This window comes from Tachysurus fulvidraco, chromosome 12 (assembly GCF_022655615.1).
Source record: "Tachysurus fulvidraco isolate hzauxx_2018 chromosome 12, HZAU_PFXX_2.0, whole genome shotgun sequence".
Lineage (NCBI taxonomy): Eukaryota > Metazoa > Chordata > Actinopteri > Siluriformes > Bagridae > Tachysurus > Tachysurus fulvidraco.
In genome coordinates this window covers 14316706-14337428 of record NC_062529.1, presented here as the reverse complement: position 1 = coordinate 14337428, position 20723 = coordinate 14316706, and the positions used below count along the sequence as shown (strand labels likewise).

At 39.3% G+C, this 20723-nt stretch overlaps 1 protein-coding gene across 3 annotated transcripts in view; it reads right to left on the bottom strand.

Annotated features, from left to right (window-relative positions):
- Nucleotides 1–20711, bottom strand: part of sash1b (SAM and SH3 domain containing 1b) — a 58143-nt gene extending 37432 nt beyond the window's left edge. Inside the window, exons 1-2 of one of the 3 annotated variants that reach the window (XM_047821810.1) lie at nt 20419–20711; nt 19400–19994 (exon numbers count right to left, since the gene is read on the bottom strand). In XM_047821810.1, coding sequence (XP_047677766.1) covers nt 19400–19852 — 453 coding nt within the window. In that variant the 5' untranslated portion in view covers nt 19853–19994; nt 20419–20711. The remainder of the gene's footprint in view (nt 1–19399; nt 19995–20418) is intronic. The other 2 variants (XM_027172227.2, XM_047821809.1) reach the window with 2 other exon arrangements.
- Nucleotides 20712–20723: the final 12 nt, after the last annotated feature.

Below are 20723 nucleotides of genomic sequence, written 5' to 3'. Positions count from 1 at the left end.
ATACTGCCAGTTTAAAGGTATATAGCATATGATCTCAGACACTGTTAGGCTTTGAGCTGTCATGGTGGAGGTTGGAGCTGTGTTAAGGTTGGGCAGTTGGCCAGCTGGATGATAAAGATTAACCTCCTACAGTCCTCTCTTCTCCAATGACCCTCATTAATTCTTGATCCTTTCCTAGACCTTACTGCGCTCGTCAGTGCCATCAAGACAAAGTGGCATGTTACAAAGATACCTATATTTTCCTTTCATGCTCCCACTCACATAAGTCATACATTTTCTCACGATAAATAACCAATTACTCTCTCAGATTTAAAATAAATAAATCTGCAATATATGGAGGTTTCTGAATCACTCACACACTCACAACACACACTCAAACTAACAACACACACTCACAACACACAAACACATGCACACAAACGCACATACACACACGTATGCACGAAAGATGTTTTGCAGTCTGCATCAGGATGGAAGCTGAATGAATCATGTTCGAGTGAGTGGCACATCCTCTCACACACACACACCTCTCTGTTCCTGTCTGCTATACCAGCTGCTTTTTTTCCACACCACCATTACCTCTGCTTGGATTTGCATTTGTTCACCTTCGTGATTGGCAATACACCCACGACTGTAATCAGAATGTAACTACAGTACACACAGAGGTGAACTGAAAGGGTGTGTGTGTCTGCAGTGGAGCTCAGTGAGCTAGTTGAACGGGGATTCAGTTATATTTAGTCAATCTCAAACCTTTTGAGACTTCCTCAAAAAGCTGACATGAATTCAGACAAATTCCATGTTCAAGCACAATCACAGCTTCCAATTTCAGTTACTTTTATCTCGTACATGCTGTAAAACAGGATTGAAGTGATACAGACTGCTAGACTCTATCTAATAATGAATTTATCATTTGAAATTGTTTCATTCGATGGCATAGAAACACATGAACTTTGCGTAAAAAAAGACATGCTTTACTAAAAAAACGTTCATTTTAAGAAATAAGCTGTGTGTCACACTATTTTTAGTCTGCAGCTCTGTTTAATTATGCATTACTAACTCGTCATTTCATCATTCTTAGTAATTTTGCTGTTTTGCAGCAAAACCTCTTAATAGAGTATAAGCATTATGAATATTTTATACATCATTATTAATATGGACATTTTCAAAAATGCTTTTTAGCTTTTGTCCCACTTTAGAAATCAACCCTTTATATATTAATTCCGTTTTTTATTTTACCCTAGTGCACCCCTACTACTCTTTTTAATGCCACTGAAAGCCAATGAGGGGAAAAAAACATTATATCCCCTCTTGTGAGATAATCATTTCTGCCAACACAAACACTGCCTTTTAATGACTCCGACTCCATCAGTAAATAAGACTCCGCTCAGTTTGAGCTCAGTAGCAGCGGCTGGCAGATCAGCAGTCGCCACTACGTGTGTGGAAGGAAGTCCATCCATTAGCTGCTGGTTAAATAATCTCAGATTCTCAAACACACCATGAAGGGTGGAAGGCATGTAGTAGCAGAAAGGAAATCCCACTACTGTCATGAGGCTGATGAAAAATCAAGCAATAGGTCATGCGTCTCATCTACATCCATAATTGTGTCAGGAGTGCAGGATGACATCTGGAGCAATTGTGCAAGTCACAGGGAATCGTTCTGGCTTAATTAGGAAGCCTGAAATTGAAATAAGCATGAGGTTGGGCTATGGAGGTGGGAGATGATTAAAATGACACGCAAACCTAAGGCTGATTGAGCTCTGATTTGGTCGAGATGATCTTCCAAAACAGCTGTAAAAGGAGATGAGATTGTTTGACGCATGATTGGTATTTTTGTAGCTTTCTAGCTAAACAGCAACACGTTCATGAGGGGACACCTTCAGGGTTTTCAAAAAATTTCAAATGAAGACACAGCTGAGTTTTCAGACACTTACATTAATTGATCCCAGATGGCACAGCTAAAGGACATGTCAGCGTGGTATAACGAACAGTGTTTCAGGTCAACATTAGCAAAATAATAGCTGCAAGATAAATGCTCTACAACCCCTTTCCCCCACCTAAAGTAATTGGTAGTTATTTTGCAAGATGATTATGCTCTTGTGTTTTTTCCCCTAATGCAACCATGCTTTCTTATTCAGCAAGGTAGTGTCAGACCGAGTCAATTTATACAGCTGACTACATGCATCTCTGCACCATGAACGGTTGAGAAGGCAGAGACTTTCTGCTGTTTACAAGACACCGAAGGAGCCCGAGGCTTTGTTTATGCCACAGTATGTGCAAGCACCACAAAAACTGTCTTGACGTCTGCCAAATATCTCTTCTAAAACCACAAGAATGTACTGACAAGATGACATCAGAAGAAACGATGCAAAACCAAACTGAAAATCAACCACAGTTGACCAAAGTGTCTCATGATTTAAGTTGCCATCTGTAACAGAACATGGTTACTCACTTAAACCTATTTAAATATCTGTGAAAAAAGTGGATAAAATGCAAACCATCTAATCTTTCTTTTTTTTATATTTTGCAAAAAATAAAAATAAAAATAAATAAATAAACACTAAAATGTCTCCTATTTCTGTCATCTCTTCAAATGCAACAGAACAGTTACCCGTTATTTCTATTTGACAGTATATGAGCAGGTCGAATACTGAAACGACACTGATTTTCCTCGCATCATGATTTAGTACAACACGGCTCTTGACCTGGCAACATCTGGAGTTCACAACGCTGTTAATACACACCACATGTAAAAATTACTTACAAAGTTAAGAACAATAATGAGCAGAAAATGGAGAGAAAGCAAACATCAGCTTTCATGTGGTATTAAAAAAGTTCCAACACTGAAGCATTTACATTGGTGATGAGATGATCTCACTCACTCACTCACTCACTCACTCACTCACTCTCTCTCTCTCTCTCTCACTCTCTCTCTCACTCTCACACTCTCTCTCACACTCTCTCTCTCTCTCACACTCTCTCTCTCTCTCACACTCTCTCACACACACACACACACACACACACACACACACACACACACACACACACACACACACACACACACACAGAGTTCATTGTCTGTGTTTGTGTGTATGGCCCTTGTAGCACTTAAAATGGATTATCCATGCCTGGTGTGAGGTGGAGCATAAAAAATATTTAGGGTTGTTCCCTAGATTCAGAGCGTCAAACCAGTGTGTGTGTGTGTGTGTGTGTGTGTGTGTGTGTGCTTCACTATGTCCTCTCACACCCCCAAAGAGCCTTCAGTTACTGTATATTTTGTTGTTGCTTTCACAAGTTTGAACTGTTTTTAGTATTAAGACTTTGTACTTAATCAGGGCTGGAAATGGCAGGGGCTGCATTAGATTTGGCACCGACACCTCGACACCCTGTAGATCTGCCCCTGCTGCCTAGTTTTATTTAGCTGCTAAAAATAGGTTTGTGAATAATTTAGTACAGCTAAACATGCATGGAGTGCTGCTACACATTTAATAACATGAGCAAAACAGTTAGTTACATTTGTTTTTCTTTTCTTTGTTAATATTAAACATGGTCATATTTTTACGTATATTCCTGATAGCTATTGCCACAAAAGATGCAACCAGCTCTGTAATAACGTATTCACTTATTAGGCAATCAGAAAAGTCTAAACATAGGCATCTCAGTCAGATATTCTGCACAGCCTCTGTGTCTCTGCTTAAATCCTGAGCTCAGGTAACTGTATGCAGAGAGTTTTCCATGTTCCGCATAGGTCAGTATGGGTTTCTAGGTTCCTCCTACTTCCAGAAATGCCAGTAGGTGTATTAGCTCTACAATACATCTACACTAAAAGGGCCAAACCTTGTGGACACCTGACCATCGCACCCATATGCAGTTCATGTCCAGACAGTTCCCACAGGACCTCAAGCCCACATAAAACATTTGAGATGTAATGCTCTTGTAGCTGCAATATCACATATACCCACACATACACACAGCCATGTTCCAACTTCTAGTGGAAAGTGTTTACGTTGGTCCGGTGTCCACAAACCTTTGGACGTATAATATAGCCCTGAATATGTGTTTGTGTACGTGTATTTGTGTGTTTTAAGACACTGGAGTGTCTTCTTGTGTCCTGCAATGGATCACCTGCATCATAGCCAGTGTTCACAGGATTTGCTCCGGATCCATACTGAACCTGAATCGGCTATTGAACAGAAATAAATAAATGAATAAATAAATGAATGAGTGGCAAAAATTTACAAAATGCAATCCATTAACGTAACTGAGATGAGCTGTGAAATGACAGCAGATATTAGTACAACATACAGATACAGTTGCTGATCTTGCTTTAGTTCCGCTTCACTGGTTGTTGTTTGTCTTTGGTGGGATCTGGTGTAATTTGGATAGTCACGGATGCCACGTTACCATGGTAACCTAATTCACTGTAACCAGGCACAGCCCTATTTTTAAATAAATGAAGACTTGTTTAAGGATATCATTAATGCACGCAGAGCTTATGTTGTGTCAGTAGACTTATCCAAATTAATAAGATTGACTGAATTGCAAGGGTAAGGTTGAAATTTTAAACAAAATCATTTTGTTGACATTCAACTATTTTACCTAATAAACACATGCTGAGTTTGATCATGATCTAAAACTTGAACATGGTTTAATAAATAGCAGTATTGTGTTTCTTCCCACCCCTTGGTTTGATTGATAAGGCTTCTGTATCTGTTTGAAATCCCCTTTCATACCTCAGTGTCCTCCAGACATTCAAGTGAGTTAGACAGCTAAAATGTCGACTGAGTTAGCTGCAATTTTTTCTAACACTTTCATCACGAAGTCCATGGTGAGCTCTGGACTAAAATATCATGGACGTGGAGGAAGGATCAATCTTTCCGTTTCAGTCCCAAGCTAACAGAGTTGATTCAGGTAATCAAATAGACTGGCAATCTGGTGCAGGTGTATTGGATTAGAGCTAGATCTCCAAGAACAATGCTGATGATCACTGTTGCAATAGTTACTTTGTGCACTTCCACAGTCACCACATACCTCAGAACTGCACAGCAACCAAAGCCCTGAGGCTCTTCAGCTCAATTCACATCCAGACATCCCTTTTATACAGCGGTGACCACAGACTGTAAATCCTGTCAACATTACATTGTGCACAAGCTTCTATGTAAACGTAACCAATTTAGGATATGGGCAGTGAATAAGGGGAAATAAAGTTGGCAGTAGATGGAGTGCAGAAACAGAATAGACACCAGCTGCTCCAGCGAGCAGAAAAATCAGTGCTAATGAAGTGTTTTCACCTCTAAGCAATCACATGTGGCAGAGCTGGGTTAAATTAAATTAATCTTGTACTGCACCATGGCAAACCTGAGCTCGCAATACTTCTAACAGCCTCATTTCCACATGTGCCAATGGGAAGTGGTCCATATGGTCCTGAAGCCAAACAAGAGAAAAGAATGTACTTCGGTTAGCTGTTGATTACTATTTTCTATAAGCAGCGGGGTCATTTAACAAGTCAAATGAAATTCAATGCCTAGTGTGAGCATAGTATTTATTTTGGAGACGAAGTAAAAAACACTACTCTACTGTATTTCAAGCCCAATTTCCCCAAATGCCTGCATACTAATCAGAATGACTTCTGATACTTTAACAAACTTCTGCCTCTGTTAATTAATCTTTTGACTTCATAGCAAAGTTTTACTCCCTGTTGTATCACCGGCTCTGTAAATGATAGGGAAAAAAGAGCATCAATATTACACCAATCGATACAAGGAGCTCTGTAATTCAGAAGGTTCAGCCTCCTGCATCGACATTCAGTGCTTCTAGCCCATGCCTTTGTTTTTTGAGGGTGTGGCTTTTAAGTGAACACTGAATACTGTGTTTGTTTGAATTTTAACTTTTCACTGAAAGCACTGTCTATTCCTTTACATAATACAACACATACGCCACTGATGAGACCCAATCACTTAATCACATTCAGCAAAGCCGTTAAATAAATCGAACAGATGTGCAGAGTCTAAAGTTTAAGCTGCATGGATTCCTACACCAGTGTCACATTACATCTGAGACATTCTCTTCTATCCCAACTGTCACCCTGCATTAGCAACGCGCGACATGTATCCATCACATGACCTGTAGAGTCGACAAGCACCAAAGCTCATTGGCTCAAGAAAAGCACATCATCTCTATTCTGTCAAACCTGACATGATGATCAAAACACAAATGCCACATGAAATTACACTTTTCGTGTTGTTATAATTTTCAGCGTTTTAATTCATCCTCTGCTTATTTCCTGTGTCTTTAAATAACTGTTCCTCAGTGAGAAAGGTGAGGAAATAGCACTCTAGCTATTTAAGGAACAAACCTGTTATCACAGTGCTCCATATAAAGAACTGTGGTTTGAGCTGTAATCTTCTTCATTAGAAATCAAGAGCAAAATAACTCTGATGTGTGAGCTTCTACAACATGATAAACTTCAACACATGATTACATGAGGCTTAACGCATTAGCATCCTTTTTCATGTTCATGTACTTGCTCTCAGGAACAAAATGTCCAAAGTGTGTAAAAAAAAAAGAACAAGGTATAACATATGGTGCTATATAAGGTGTCAATTATTTCTTTATTTATTTTTGTATATTGGGTCAAAGGATCAGAAATAAATATGTACAACAATGTCCTGATTTGTCACAGAAAAGTGTGAGTGTGTGTGTACAGAAATCGATGGAAAGCGTTCTTGTGAGTTTGTACAGTGGGTGCCAGCCATTTCTGTACAATTACTGAACTTTCTAAATTAATGTTCCTTAAAACTAAATCACATTAACAAATGCTGATTTAAAATTCCGACTGAACATTCTGACGAGTCCTCTATTGTCTGACACATGGACATAGCGTTTGCTTTTTGTGCAGCTCCCCCAACCCCCACACACTCACTCCTCTTCAGAGCAGCACAGAAACAGAACAGGGGCCTGGAGATCGAGGAGAAACTCTCAGCGCTACACAATAACAGCAATTCAGCACCAAATCAAAGAAGAAAGGAAGCTCATAGTGACGACTACAGATGAATTGATTTTATACAGATTAAAAGGTGACGTGCTTAAGGGTTTGTGATGAAGAGAATTCTGAGCAGTTGACAATGTCACAAAACCATGCACGGATAAATATAACAAGGTGCATATTAAATCTGACAGAAAGCAGTTCTGTGTGGAAACTATAGAATGTACTGTGAAATTATAAAGGTACAAACTCACAGGCTTTAACACAGAATTATGCTCCTTCATATATAAATCAGAGCAATAATACTTGACATTTTGTCCAGACTAATAATGTTGACATTTCAAAACAAAACAAAACAGCATAGTGTTAAATGACACGACACCGAATACTCTAATAATATCTGATAGTTATAATTGAAACACTGCTGGGAAATAAATTTGGATTATAATTAGCTCTGTCTGGTTGATTCTCCTTGAAGAAAACATTATAAATATAGTATTGGTAAATAAATGCAGCACGGAAAACTGACTGAATTTACAGTTGACTTACTGTTTAGAATGGCTCGGGATGCAGCCAGAATATCTCGACTGAGGACATATAGGAAATATAATGGAGCTATCAGGTACTTGGTACCCAAGGATTAGACAAAATAAGCACTGTAATGTTTTAGGAAAAAATGATAGAATACAGTAGTTATTGTGTGTAAACCCGCAATCCATAAACAAATTCTAATTTGTATTCAAAAAGTGTAATGCACACCTGTAAACATTAGACAGGTAATGTTAGCATGCTAGCTGAAACACAGAGAAGAGAATAAATAATCAATGAAATGATGTACAAACAACAAAAGGTGAGCTGGAGATTTGACAAGATAAAATTGGAAATATATAAATATTACATACTAAATACAATCCATTTATGACTAACTGCTAAAACTGAAACAAATTAGATACTTGTAGTTTTACAGTTAACAGAACTAGGTAATGGTAGCAGCAAATCTGACGAATGTGGTTGAAATTTCACTAATGAAGTGATTAGTTATTTGTTTAACCCCACATGCGTCTTAAAGATACTAGTTTCAAGTTCCTAGTTTTTAACATTTTAATTGGTTTGCTGCCATCAACATCAGTCAGAACTTCTGACTATTATCAGGGTATGAAATCTAATGAAACATTCATTTTCAAATATACTTTTTAATCATAAAATAACCTTTCCTAGGCTAGTCGTTCATAAACTTCAAGCAAGCACAAGACTGAGCTTAGCCTGAGTGATGAAAGTGATAGACACTGACCGATGCTTCAAATTGTTTAGTATGGATTTCTTTTAAAGAAAAGCTACTGACATGGCTGTAGCCATTTATTTCTTATTCAGCACTCATATCCTTGAATGCTACTCAGCTTCACAATGATCTCAGAAGGATGCACACCACCCAAATCTGCTCCATCTGTAAACACTCAGAGCTCTCAGCCTTAACCTTGTGACCAGTCCTTTTTTATTCTGGGTCTGGAGCACAAGAAAAAAAAAGCCAATAGGAGCTATTCAAAGGGCTTAGAAAGCTGTTGCTAATAAATGTTGTGTGTGAAGAGCTCCCCATTGATTCTCAGCTTCTCCAGCTTTGAGAGTAAATGCCTTCTTCGGTTACATGCTGAGGAAATGTGAAGGTTTACAGTATAGAATCAGCTTATCATGTGGCACCAGCTCAATGCAAAAACATGCAGAAATAGGTAAAGATATCATTCACATCAAACACCAGAATGAATGAAAAGTCTGAGCTCTGTGACGTTAACCGAGGCATAGTTGTTGGTGTCAGATTGTCTGGTCTGAGCATTTCAGAAAATTCTGGCCAATTTCCTTTTCCCTCTCTTATCAACAAGTCATTTCCATGCAAAGAGCTGTCACTCAATCACCGGCTCTGTGTAAACTCTAGAGACGTTTGTGTGCTAAAATTTCAGGAGATCAGCAGTTTCACAAATACTCAAGCCAGTCTGTTTGACACCAACAACCATAATGCCACATGACTGGCTGATTAAAGAACTGAAAAAATGAGCTGGTGTACAGGCGTTTCTAATAAAGTGCCCAGTGACATATTTACCCATTGTGGTCGGATTATTAAACTCTCAACATGACTAATTAAAAAGAGACTTTTCGGGCCTCAATTTCAAAACAACTGTTCCGCATCTGTTTCTTGTGGTGCTGTGCGATGGGAGAAGGAATTTGCATGAGTGGAAGATTTTTACTTTAATACAGGTGGACAGATACAGAGCTTGCTGGCCAATGAAAGGCTATGTTCATTAACTTGGGAGTGTACAGGTTTCTTGCTTGCACGGAACTGCCGAACACATTTGAGTCATTCTTCTTCAGTAATCCTGCTCTGAGTTATTGTAATTTAAATGACTAATCTGTTAATATTGTGGGAAATGCAACCAGCTATGCATGTTAGAAAATACTGCAGTAGGAGTTGCTTAAAATGGGATAAAAGTACCAGTCTCTGCAAAACAAAACACAGCTTCTTCCAAAAGTCTTAGTAATAGCCATAAAAATATGCATATTATTTATATCCGTTGTATAATCATTAATGTAAAGAAGTAACCATAATCACCATTCAGTTATATTAGCTGCATAAATGGACCCTACTATTAAGCAGTGAATTTTATGTAACTAGACCTTTACAAGGTTTACTTGGATACCCCTGCTATAGGGATGAAAGCAATGCAGGCCAATGAACACCTCCGGTCACATGAAACATGTGTTTCAGATAGAGAAAAGCAGTCTGAAAAGAGCCTCCTGGCAAATGACACACTCCAAAAAGGCCATAAATCCTCTGCATTATGCATGAGTTTGAACCATCTGCTAGCACCCAAACATCTATTCAACACACATTTACAGCTCTTAAAAAACCTTTGCTTATTTGTGTCAATCTGTAAAAAATATGATATTTTGGACCCAACAAGAAGTGAAAAATAGTATTAAGATATGAATACTATCCCTCATGATGGATCAATTTTGCATTCAGAAAGCACAACATATATATTCCATCCATAAAAGTTAGAGATAAATGCATAAGCCTAAGGGTATTTAACACACAGTGATGTCCCCTAACTCCTGTAGCATATCATCTCGGTTGGAAGTCTAATTCTGTTTTATGGTTCATCTAGCACACAAATAAAAATAGCTTCTCCCAGAAACTAAGCTAAAGACCATGACTAATGGTTAGAGTAGCATCGCCAAGCGGCAGCAGCGAGGCCTTTCTCTGACCCGTCCAGGCTGGATGGGGAAGTTTAGAGGTCATGATGAGGAGCTGCAGGACTGACAGGTGGTGAGAGCATGGCTGCGGCGTGGGAGACGAAAGCCTGAATGACAGGAACTCAACGAAGCAGGTACTTGACACTCAGTGAACCGCATTAAGCCAGACCATTAACACACACACACACGCACACACACACAGACACACACAGACACACACAGACACACACACACTTCATGCACTCTTGGAGATGCACAACACTGTTTCCCTTCTTTTGTCACGTTCAACGACATATTTACTGCACACGCTTTGGCCCACTCGCACCCCCTAGCAACACAAATTACATCCCTCTGTAGTGCTCTCAGGCCCTTGAAGAATAAAGCATGGGACTGCATTCCTTTCAAGTCTTTCAGGCTCAATTAGAAGCCCTGTGACTAGCATGTGGCTGCGATGGGGCAACAAGCCCAGCCATTCTTCCCAGCTGATTGAAATTCATCGCACACTATCTAAACTCCAGGACCTGTTTGAACATTGTTCCAAGGCAGACAGGCTACAGGATGTACTCAATCTCAGACACCGCAAAGAGAACCAGGGAAAGAAGACGATAACACGTACAAGGATCACAACGTAGAAGACATGCAGATCATTTGTTTGTGAAGAACACACTGGGGCTGAAAATAAGCTGGTATATTTTGGCCAATTTTGAAAATCTCAAATGCATTACAGCTATACTGAGCCTTTATATTTATGCAAGAGCCACACAAAGTCTCAAACAAACACAAACAATGTTGCACATGCACATTAGTCCAGGAATGATCAAGCATATGTATATAAAGCATATGTATATAAAGCAGATATTCCGACACAACAGAGCAATTATACAAAAAGCCCACCAGAGATTTATAAAAGCTTTATAATCAAAAATAATATTTTAGCATTACAAGGCATAGAATAAAACATCTACAAGGTATACTCATCCTCTCCCGGAAAAAAAATATTAATGAGCAGTCTAGACGAGACCATGCTCTGAGGCCCTAATGTCCAGATTAATCTTTTGCATGGTGCAGATGCTCATTTTAGCCCTCAGACAGCAGGTCCTAAGCTCAACAGCTCTCTTTGGCCTTTTACTTTAATGAATGTGCAGTGTAAATATCACCAAATCCCTGTCTCCCTAAACTGCCCCTGTTGAAAATGAGTCCCAAAAAAAAAAATCAGGCTTCTTTCTCTTGTCTGTAGGATGTAACACATGCCTGGGACTTCATATTCCATAATTCATATTTAATAAATCTTTTTAATTGCTGCAATTTTTGACAACAACATCCTGAAATTTTGCTACAGATTTATTTAATTTACTCAAAAATGTAGTCACAATTCCACACTTCCATGATTCACAAGACAAACACCAGCATCAGAAATGGACAATAGCCAAGTAAATCACATCAAGATGTGAGAATAAGGTTTCTTTTTTAATAGGACAGAGCGAATAGGTGTGGACGTTATTGTGTGCCGGGGTGTGGGGACGTGTTACACTAAAGAGGCCAGGTGGCTGATTTAAGGGCTAGCGTGCTGTGAAGGTGTGAGACAGGACTGTCTACCTGCTAGACAGACTTGATTTACCCAGTCTGAGCTTTTGGGGAGAAGCTGATTAGAGGACTGGTATATACGAAGCTGCTTGCTGTGAGCTTGTAATAACTTAAAAGGTATAAACACTGCCTTGCCAAAACAAGTCACAATGCACTGAGGACAGTGGTAGTTGAAACAGTTGGATAAAAGGTGACCCTAGACTGTGAAATAACTGTAAATTTACAGCTACAAACACAATCCCAGCATCTGCAGTGAAAGTAAGTGCAACAGAACAGCAGCCCGTTCTGCCAGCCCCCAGGCTCAATAATATAGACAGATCCAGGCATTTGTGTTGTCATGGTTACATGGTCTATCCAGCAGAATTAAAGCTGGTGAGGTGGGTAAAATGAGTGGAGAGAACACCCCCTCCCCACCCCTATTAAGGACACACACACAAAACACAGATTAGGTGCAGCTGAACAACTCAAGATAGTCTTAAGCATCCAAGAGAAAAGGTTTTCACACCAGCGAGTATGGAACTGGGTTCAAATGTGTCAAACCTTAGCACGTACATCTCCACTGTTTATAGCCATGCCCTTCACACCGGTGCAAGGTTGATCCATTAAAGAGAACTGCCATTGGCTTTACAATTACACTCAAGTGTTTCCTCTGGTTCAAAAGCAAGAAAGTGTCATAAATCAGTGGTGTTAATGACTTTGCGTGTACCAAAGGTGGCTGCTGTCATAAAATGATCTGACACAGAAGTGGCAAACCTCTGGAAAGTAATCTGAGCAAAAGTTTCGCTCTAGTGCAGCACAAAGTGCCATGCTGAAAGCCAATCCTGACGTTAAAGAAACCGTATGAAAAGAGCTTTCAGGCTCACCACACAGAGGCAGCTGTCGTCTTTGAGGTGCTGAAGCTGTGCAAAGCCTTTAGAGCTTTTCTCGAGCCCCCACTGCCCGAAGCCGCCTGCTGCCGCAGCTCATCCTGACGGCAGAGGAGGAGAAGCGCAGGCTGGGAATCACCAGAAAGGCGCCTGGTACTGTGCAGATGACAGTGTGGCCTATTGTTTTGGCGGCAGCAGCAGGAATTTGTCACATCAGGGGTTTTGTATGACAAGACACTTCCCCAGAGAGACTTGCCTCAAAGCAACAAAGGCAAATATTTACATGTGAATTCGGCGGAAAAGCGCATTTTGGGCATTGTGCTGGCTTGTCATCTCCGTGGAAAGTGCACAATGTCTCATGTGTCTAATGTCAAGTGCAAAAATCACAGTGGCTGGAGAAAAAGTGAGCTTCCAAACAAGTACCATCATATCATATTACCTTAGGAAAAATTGTTAGTTCGAAATAAATTTGTGCAATCCGTTTTGCAAATCTGGGCCAAAATTACTGATTCCCATAAAGAGAATTATGCAAAACAAAGACTCTGGTCATGTCCAAAGTATTTGGTTAAAAATGTTGTCAAGAAAGCAGAGAAGAAAACAGGAAGTTTTTTTTTTTTATTAATTAGGGACAGATGAACAGTGAAATACAGAAAGACAGTTGTAGATAAGCCTGCAGAAGTTAATGATCAAGCTTTATTTCTCCTGTATTTACTCCTTTGTAAAAGTTTGGGAATTCTAACAGACATACAGACCAGTTAGTCTTACAGTGAAGAAGAGGAACAAAGTGATAAAAGTTTCAACATGATTTATTCTTATTTTCTCACAAGTGACAAAAGGTTCAACAGGTTTTGGAATATGTTTTGACATTCATAGCTTGATAGATCTGTAACACAGGAAGAGAGAAAAACTGGGTCCAAGTAACGATTAGTGGAAATAGCTGCAGTGAGCAAGCCTCAGCATTATGACCGGATTTGGCGTGAGCCGAGCTGTACAATGCATTCCTCCAGGGATGAGTCTGTGCTGGCTGATCTGGGCCACGTCCTAATGCTGGCCTGCATGGCAGTCAGCCAACCTGGACTCAGTGTTTACTTGATGATGGAGAGTCATGTCACTACTAAGGAGATAATTACTAGTGCGCACACTCTTCTCTCATAGTCTGTTGGTGTAGAGGGGAAAGCTGTTATCCCACAAATAACACTGTACGACAGTTCATTTTTCAAAGGTCAAAACAAAATGGTCTTATATAGCACACTGGATGTACTCCATTGTCCTATAAGATCACTGCTAAGCGTTCATTTTTAAGCTACACAGTCTAGTATCGTGCAACAGCTATACAAAAACACCTCTGCCCTCGTTTGTTAGTTTTGGGAGATTATATGAGCTCAATAGTTGATCACTGAGGCCTAGTTTCCCTTTAAGGATTTGAAAGCACCCTCACTCATTCAAGCAATGGCACAAGTGCTTGCCGTGGCAGATGTGTTTGTCTGTTGAAAGCATTTGCATTAATGAGATTAAAATCATGTCTACAAACACTTACAAACCAATAAAACCCAGTCCAAACCATTTAAAAACCAACTTACAATTAACCACAGTCATAATGTAATACTACTAAAAAGATGATTTCGGTTCATTGAAGTGATTATCGTAATTAATCAGGAGTGCATAGGTACACTCAGGATTTAGAGGTAAAACCAAGCAACGTAAAAGGCGTTAATTTGTCTAGGTTTGTCTTTATGAGGTCACCCTTAAACACTTTATACAGAATAGCAGAGCTAAAAGGTTTCAGTTCTATTAACCACTTGAAGAACCCTTGGGGAACCTTCAAAAGTGTAATTAAACACAGATGACTGAAAAGACAGCAGTGTACAACATGACCACAAAATGAACTCAGTGGACAAACAGAGCTGAATAGTGGAACAAGCTACTAATTTTATACAGCCACAAGACAGTATAAAATAAGGATAATCCTCTATTTAAAGACCATGGTTACTGTAAAGTGGTCACATCTATCTACAATTTGAAAGAATACTTTTTTTGTGATATCCTTTACACAATTTCAGATAGCTTTCATTCTTGTGTTTTTCCGGATAGTAGCACAAGTCTTACCTGGTAATTATGCAAATCCAGGCAGACTATGGGCAACATTTGCATGACTGTTTAACTGAAAAGTCAAATGAACTGCATACATATTAAACATTTCCATGTGGGACTTAGCCATTGTAAAATTTTTCAACAGCCATAACCACAAACATTCAAACTGTGGAGTCCATGTTTAAGCCTGTAGTCCTAGTTTTGGTGTAATGAGTAAATCAATTATAAAAAATAAAATAAAATAAAAAAGTTTCTTTTTTTCCCCTGCTATTGTGCAATGTTTTCAGCCACAAATATAATATAAAAACTGAACTGTGAAAAGCAGTGTATTTAAATTGTATTGAAACAGTGCTAGTGATGGTGCAAATTTTTCCCCTCTCACAGCAACACGCTCTTAAGCATGGACCACTTTTCCGTGTCAAAGTCTATATTACTTTACAAAGCTTAATTATACCACTTTGGAGTTCCAGTGAAGCTAAACCAAGAGACAGCTAATATATCACATCAATTATCAGATAGTACAAGTGGCAGCTTTAACAGGGTTGTTTTGTCAATGTTGAAAATCATCAAGTTATTTAAGGGAAATATTACTGGAAATACAACTAATAAGGTCAAAGACACGCAACAACTTTTTTGTTGCAGCGAAGGCAGTGAGCTTATTTTAGCATTGCCATTGACCCACAGTTCAACTTTGTAGCAGATTATCCCAGGAGAATTTATTCCAGTTTGCACTCTCAACATAGTTTCAGGTATTTAACTTCATGATTTCCCTACACCCTAAAATTATGTATATTAACTTATGTGCTCTGGTGCTAGACATAGACATAAGGACCTCATCAATGGTTTTCATCATTCACATGAAACTGCCTGCTGTGAGAAACAACTTAAATATGACTTCACCCACTGTACAGTCATGGTCACTTTATTAGGAATACCTCTACACCTGTACTGTCATCCAATCAGCCATCCATGTGAAGGCAGCACAAAGCATAAAATCATGATAAAGGCTCATTAAAAGCTAAAGGTCAGGAAATACGGTTACTGTTCACATTAATGGGGGAAAATGGGATATCAGTGGCTTCGGGATTATTGCATGTAACAGACAGGGTGGCTTGAGTATTTCTGAAGTATTTCCTGGGATTTGAACTGACAGGAAGTCTATGTTAACTAAAATAAGCAAGCTTTACATCTGTGGTGACTAGAAAGACATCCTAGAAAGCAGAAGACAGATGGACTACAACAGCAGAAAACCAGAAGAGGAATCTGACACTACCTGTATCTGCATGATTTATGCGCTGTGCTGCTGCCGTGTGGTTGGCTGATCAGATAAGAACATGAAAGAGCAGCTGAGAGAAACACTCCAGCTATTCTTCATCTTCATCACTGAGTTGTTGGCCAAGATGACAGGGCAAAATATTTGTTCAGATTTAACAACAATGCTCCATACTAAATCAAAATGTTAGTGGTTTGTCCTTTCCATGCAAGTCATTTTCTAAAATGTTTCTGCTTCCATTAATGTGCAAAAGCTTAAAGAACTCACAATTTGAAATATTCCAGACTAATACAAATCAACTCCCCAAGTTCAAATAAAATAAAAGGTCAGATATGGGTTACAAAGTGCAGTTTTTTCCAGCACTTAGCAGCTTGGTAAAGTCTGAAACTTTTTTGAAGATTAAACAGCAGTGAGCCTGCACTTTCTCAGCAGTAAGAGGCTGGAACTTTACAGAGGAGCCTCCAGACTTTTTTCCGAAATCACAACAGACAAATCTGTATGGTGTTGTTTAGAACAATGACGGTTTAGTAGCTAAGCAAGAAACACAGAAGGAGCTCACCCCTTTTCATACTGAGGAAACAAATAACTGTCAGAGAAAAGCTCTGCATGTCACTCCAGTACTTTGATGTTGGTGTTGTAGACAGCTCCAAAATCATTGTTTACAGAACACGCTAAACAGCAACCCACAGCTTACAAATACATCAAACACATTATTGTTACGGCTAGTGAGACTAGACAGAGGATATGACAATCAAAATAAAAACGGAGTTAGACTGCATAATGCTCTCGATATTATTATATTCTGTGGACCATACTAGATAGAGAACTCCATCCCTCCATTGAATGCCTTTATGCCTCTTTCTATACCAACTTTATGCATGACCTGAATACGTGTTGTATTTTTTTTTCTTAAATTATGCATAAAACGAAACACAGGAACCATGTAGGTTTTTGTTCTCTAATATAAACGACAAGCAGAGCTCAATGCCAACACTGTCATCAGAAATACCCCCCACTGCCAACACATTGCAGTTGCAAATTTCTATTCTTGAAACACCCTTAAAATATACATCAAACAGGAAGAAATCTATTGAAGAAAAACTATTTCAGACATCTGCTCTGGCCTTGAACATGTTTGGATCAAATCCAAAATCTAATCAGTCCATCTGTTGGTTAAAGTGATAATTCCAGATAAATCCTACAAGCATTCAGCCACTCGCTCCTGAGTTATCATGCCATTGATGATCTCCGACGGAAGAATGAAGAGTAACAATATAATTCGTGTTCAGATATTACTTAAAATATTGCATACGAAAATTGGTCACAGATGCTACATACATACAACGATATAGCGATATAGCACAAACTGTTAAAATACTCCCAAACCAACAAACTTCAAACAGTATATTTACAACATTTTAATAGGCATCTGTTTCTGTCTCACATCATGGCATCACAACTGAGCAAGCCAGTGTGGGGGTGATTCCCGAGAAAAGTTCAAATACGAGTTTTAAAATGCTGACACAGTGCTACATTTAAATGGACCTGTGTAAGTAAAGAAAACCCAGAGTTACAATACTGTCCAAGTATGGCTTTAATCAAATGCATGACAAAATGTTAATCGTCTGTGAAGGGTATTATACAGATATTTCTTCTCCTTAATCTGGAAAACATGACTTTAATTAAGGATGAGCTTAATCTGAAGCTACTATCATTCTGTTACATGCTGGGTCCTTAAGTAGAAGACAAAGGATTCCTGAACTGTGACACACTTCATTTTTATGACAGGAGGACACAGATGTGGAGATGTGTAGTCAAATGCAAGACTAAGAACATTCTGCATATGATTAATGTATTGTCCTACTGTCCCCAAGAGAAACAGTAGAACACAGACAAACCCCAGACCAGAATTTCATTCCCATGGCCAACTCGATCCAGAAAATCATAAAAACTGCCAGAGGAACGCTTTACTCTGCCATTTCAACCTAATAAAACACTCATCTGTCAACAGATCTCAGCTAATTAAAACAGATTTAGAGATCTCTGCAATTGCTTTTTATAATGTCTTCTACAACAAAAGCCATCAAAAGTATGATGACATCAAAAAAGCACATTGCAAACATGGTCATTGTGAGAAATAATGAGGATCGGTGTGCGCTGGATGTCTTTGGTATTCAAAGTGAAGTTTAAATGGCTCACTGGGGTAATGCTCAAACCCCAATAAAGCCATTTACAGCCATCTGTCACCAGAGACAAGCCACTCTGATAAATGTGCTGATAAGAAGCAGAGCAGAAGCTCAGCCCTGGCTGGGAACAAAAGCATGGGACAAGTCCATTGAAAGCTCTGTTCTGTAACATGACAAGCTCTCATTCAGGTCCCACAGGTTGATATCCTGAATTTAAGCACCAATGGTTTACTGAACACTACAGTGAATTTGAAAGCAAATTACTATGGCTCCTTACTCTGCATCTTACAAGAACAACAGCATGATATCTGCCTGCACCTGATTGACCTTAAATAATAATAAGAGCCAGCTTTAAACTAAAGCATCCAGGCACCATAATATAGCTTTCTACAAAATACACACATTTTAATACATTTGTCATTCACTTTGCACAGATATGCAGTATTTCTCAATAACCAGACAGCATGGATGACAGTTTAAATATATCATACTGCCAACTAAATCATCTCTGCATATAAACAAAATAATAGCTCTATAATTACTATAAACCATTCATCTTTCATTAAGCAGACACATTTCATTGTGGTTAAATTTCTCGAATGTCAGTATTAAATGTGCTTAATAGATTGTCTGTGTCCTCTGAGTTATTGATTAAAGACAAGACAGCATTGCCACCCAAAACCCAAGAGTCTACTTATGAATGATGGGCTAAATTTAGACATTCTGAAACCCAAGGCCTAACACTAGACCATCTGTATGTGCGTCTCATGTCTGTGTAGCAGTGTATGATTATTGTACAACAGAATTTTCCAAAACCACACGTTAGGGACCAAATTTCTCTCTGTGTAGTTCCACACAAACCTAAACTAAGCAATCAGGAACACTGGTACATGGTACATTCAGGAATGCTTGTAAATGAGAAGCAGAATAAATGGACCATCCATTGGTCACAATGTGGTGTGGGTTTTAGAAATAATTCATAGTCTCAGATAGAGTTAGAAAGTGTTGGCAATGTTTTAAAGTGCAGAAAATGCAAAAGGTTTACAATTGTATGCTAAAAGTTTACACATAAGTGACAGAGTGTACCAAGCACTAACAGGTAGGCTTTATAGTGTTGGGGTGAAATGATTATGTACATGCTACTAACTCAGCCATGATGCAAGCTTATACACACCTTGAATGAGTAAGGGGGCTTACTCAGGTCTATCCCATCCTTGATCAGCTTATCTCGGATCAGGATCTTTAGCTTGAGTTTCGGGTAAGACACTGGATCTGGAGGATCTCCGAGCATAAGATTATTGTTATTGAACAGCTCAAGTCCTTCTCTGTCCCAATAGGACCCACTGGCTTTACTGTCATAGACACTGGAGACATCTGGAAGGGGCTCTAAGGTGAAGTAAAGACCCGGGGCCAGCTTCCTGTCTGCTTCTCTCAGTCTGTGCACTGCTCTCAGAATTTTGAGCCTGTGATGTGGTGGAAACACACCAATGGCATCCAGGTCAGGCTCCCCGATCTGCTTACACACCTCCAGGTCGTCGTAGCCGTTATCCACAAATGACTCAACATACTGAGTCAGCCGCAGGGTTTTCAGCCACTCATAGACGATAGAGGGACCGCTGCTCATCATTACTGCTACTTTTCAAAAAAAAGATAAAAAATCCTCCTTGTCCTTTGTGGGAAGTGGAGTTTGTCAAGGCGTGAGTTTGTCTCTGGAAGGAAAAAGTGCGTTTCCAAAACAGAACCACTGGGAATGTCAGTTTGTTGTGTCTCTGAATCATGCCAAGAGAATGAAATGTAGACAAATGAGGCTACATTTTAAATCGAGGATGCAAAAGAACAAAAGTTTAGCTACAAACTTGGCAAAAGTGTTGATACTGCAGGTAAAGCTGAAAACACTGCTGGCATTTTAGAATAAACACAACCTGGGGATATTGTCCAGTGCTTAGGTTTTACCTTGGCAAAAGTGTGACATTCAAACAAATCTCTCGTGTCCAATAGTGTTCAGGTTCTATACCAACATTATATGTCCCGTGTCCAATAGTGTTCAGGTTCTATACCATCATTAAATATCGTCCCGTGTCCAATAGTGTTCAGGTTCTATACCAACATTATATATCTCCCGTGTCCAATAGTGTTCAGGTTCTATACCAACATTATATATCTCCCGTGTCCAATAGTGTTCAGCTTACATACCTGCAGCCTTCAGCGCTGGTGTTTCCAAAAGTCTCAATGAATCACGGAGCTTGCATTCAATTAGCACTGAAAACTCTTTTACTCGTCATCTGTGCAAGTCTTCACGCATGGCAGAGAGTTTTTTTTATAGTGTTATACTTTCAATCCCATCAGCTCCTCTCTCTACTCTGTAACACAGCCCTGTGTGCGTCGTCGTGCGCGTCAACTGAACTTGCTGCGTCCGTTTCTGTCTGATTATCAGTCTGTAGCTGAACCCAAGTGAGTCTGATTCTGTCTGTGTGTTTTTTACTCCACAGCGCCACTGG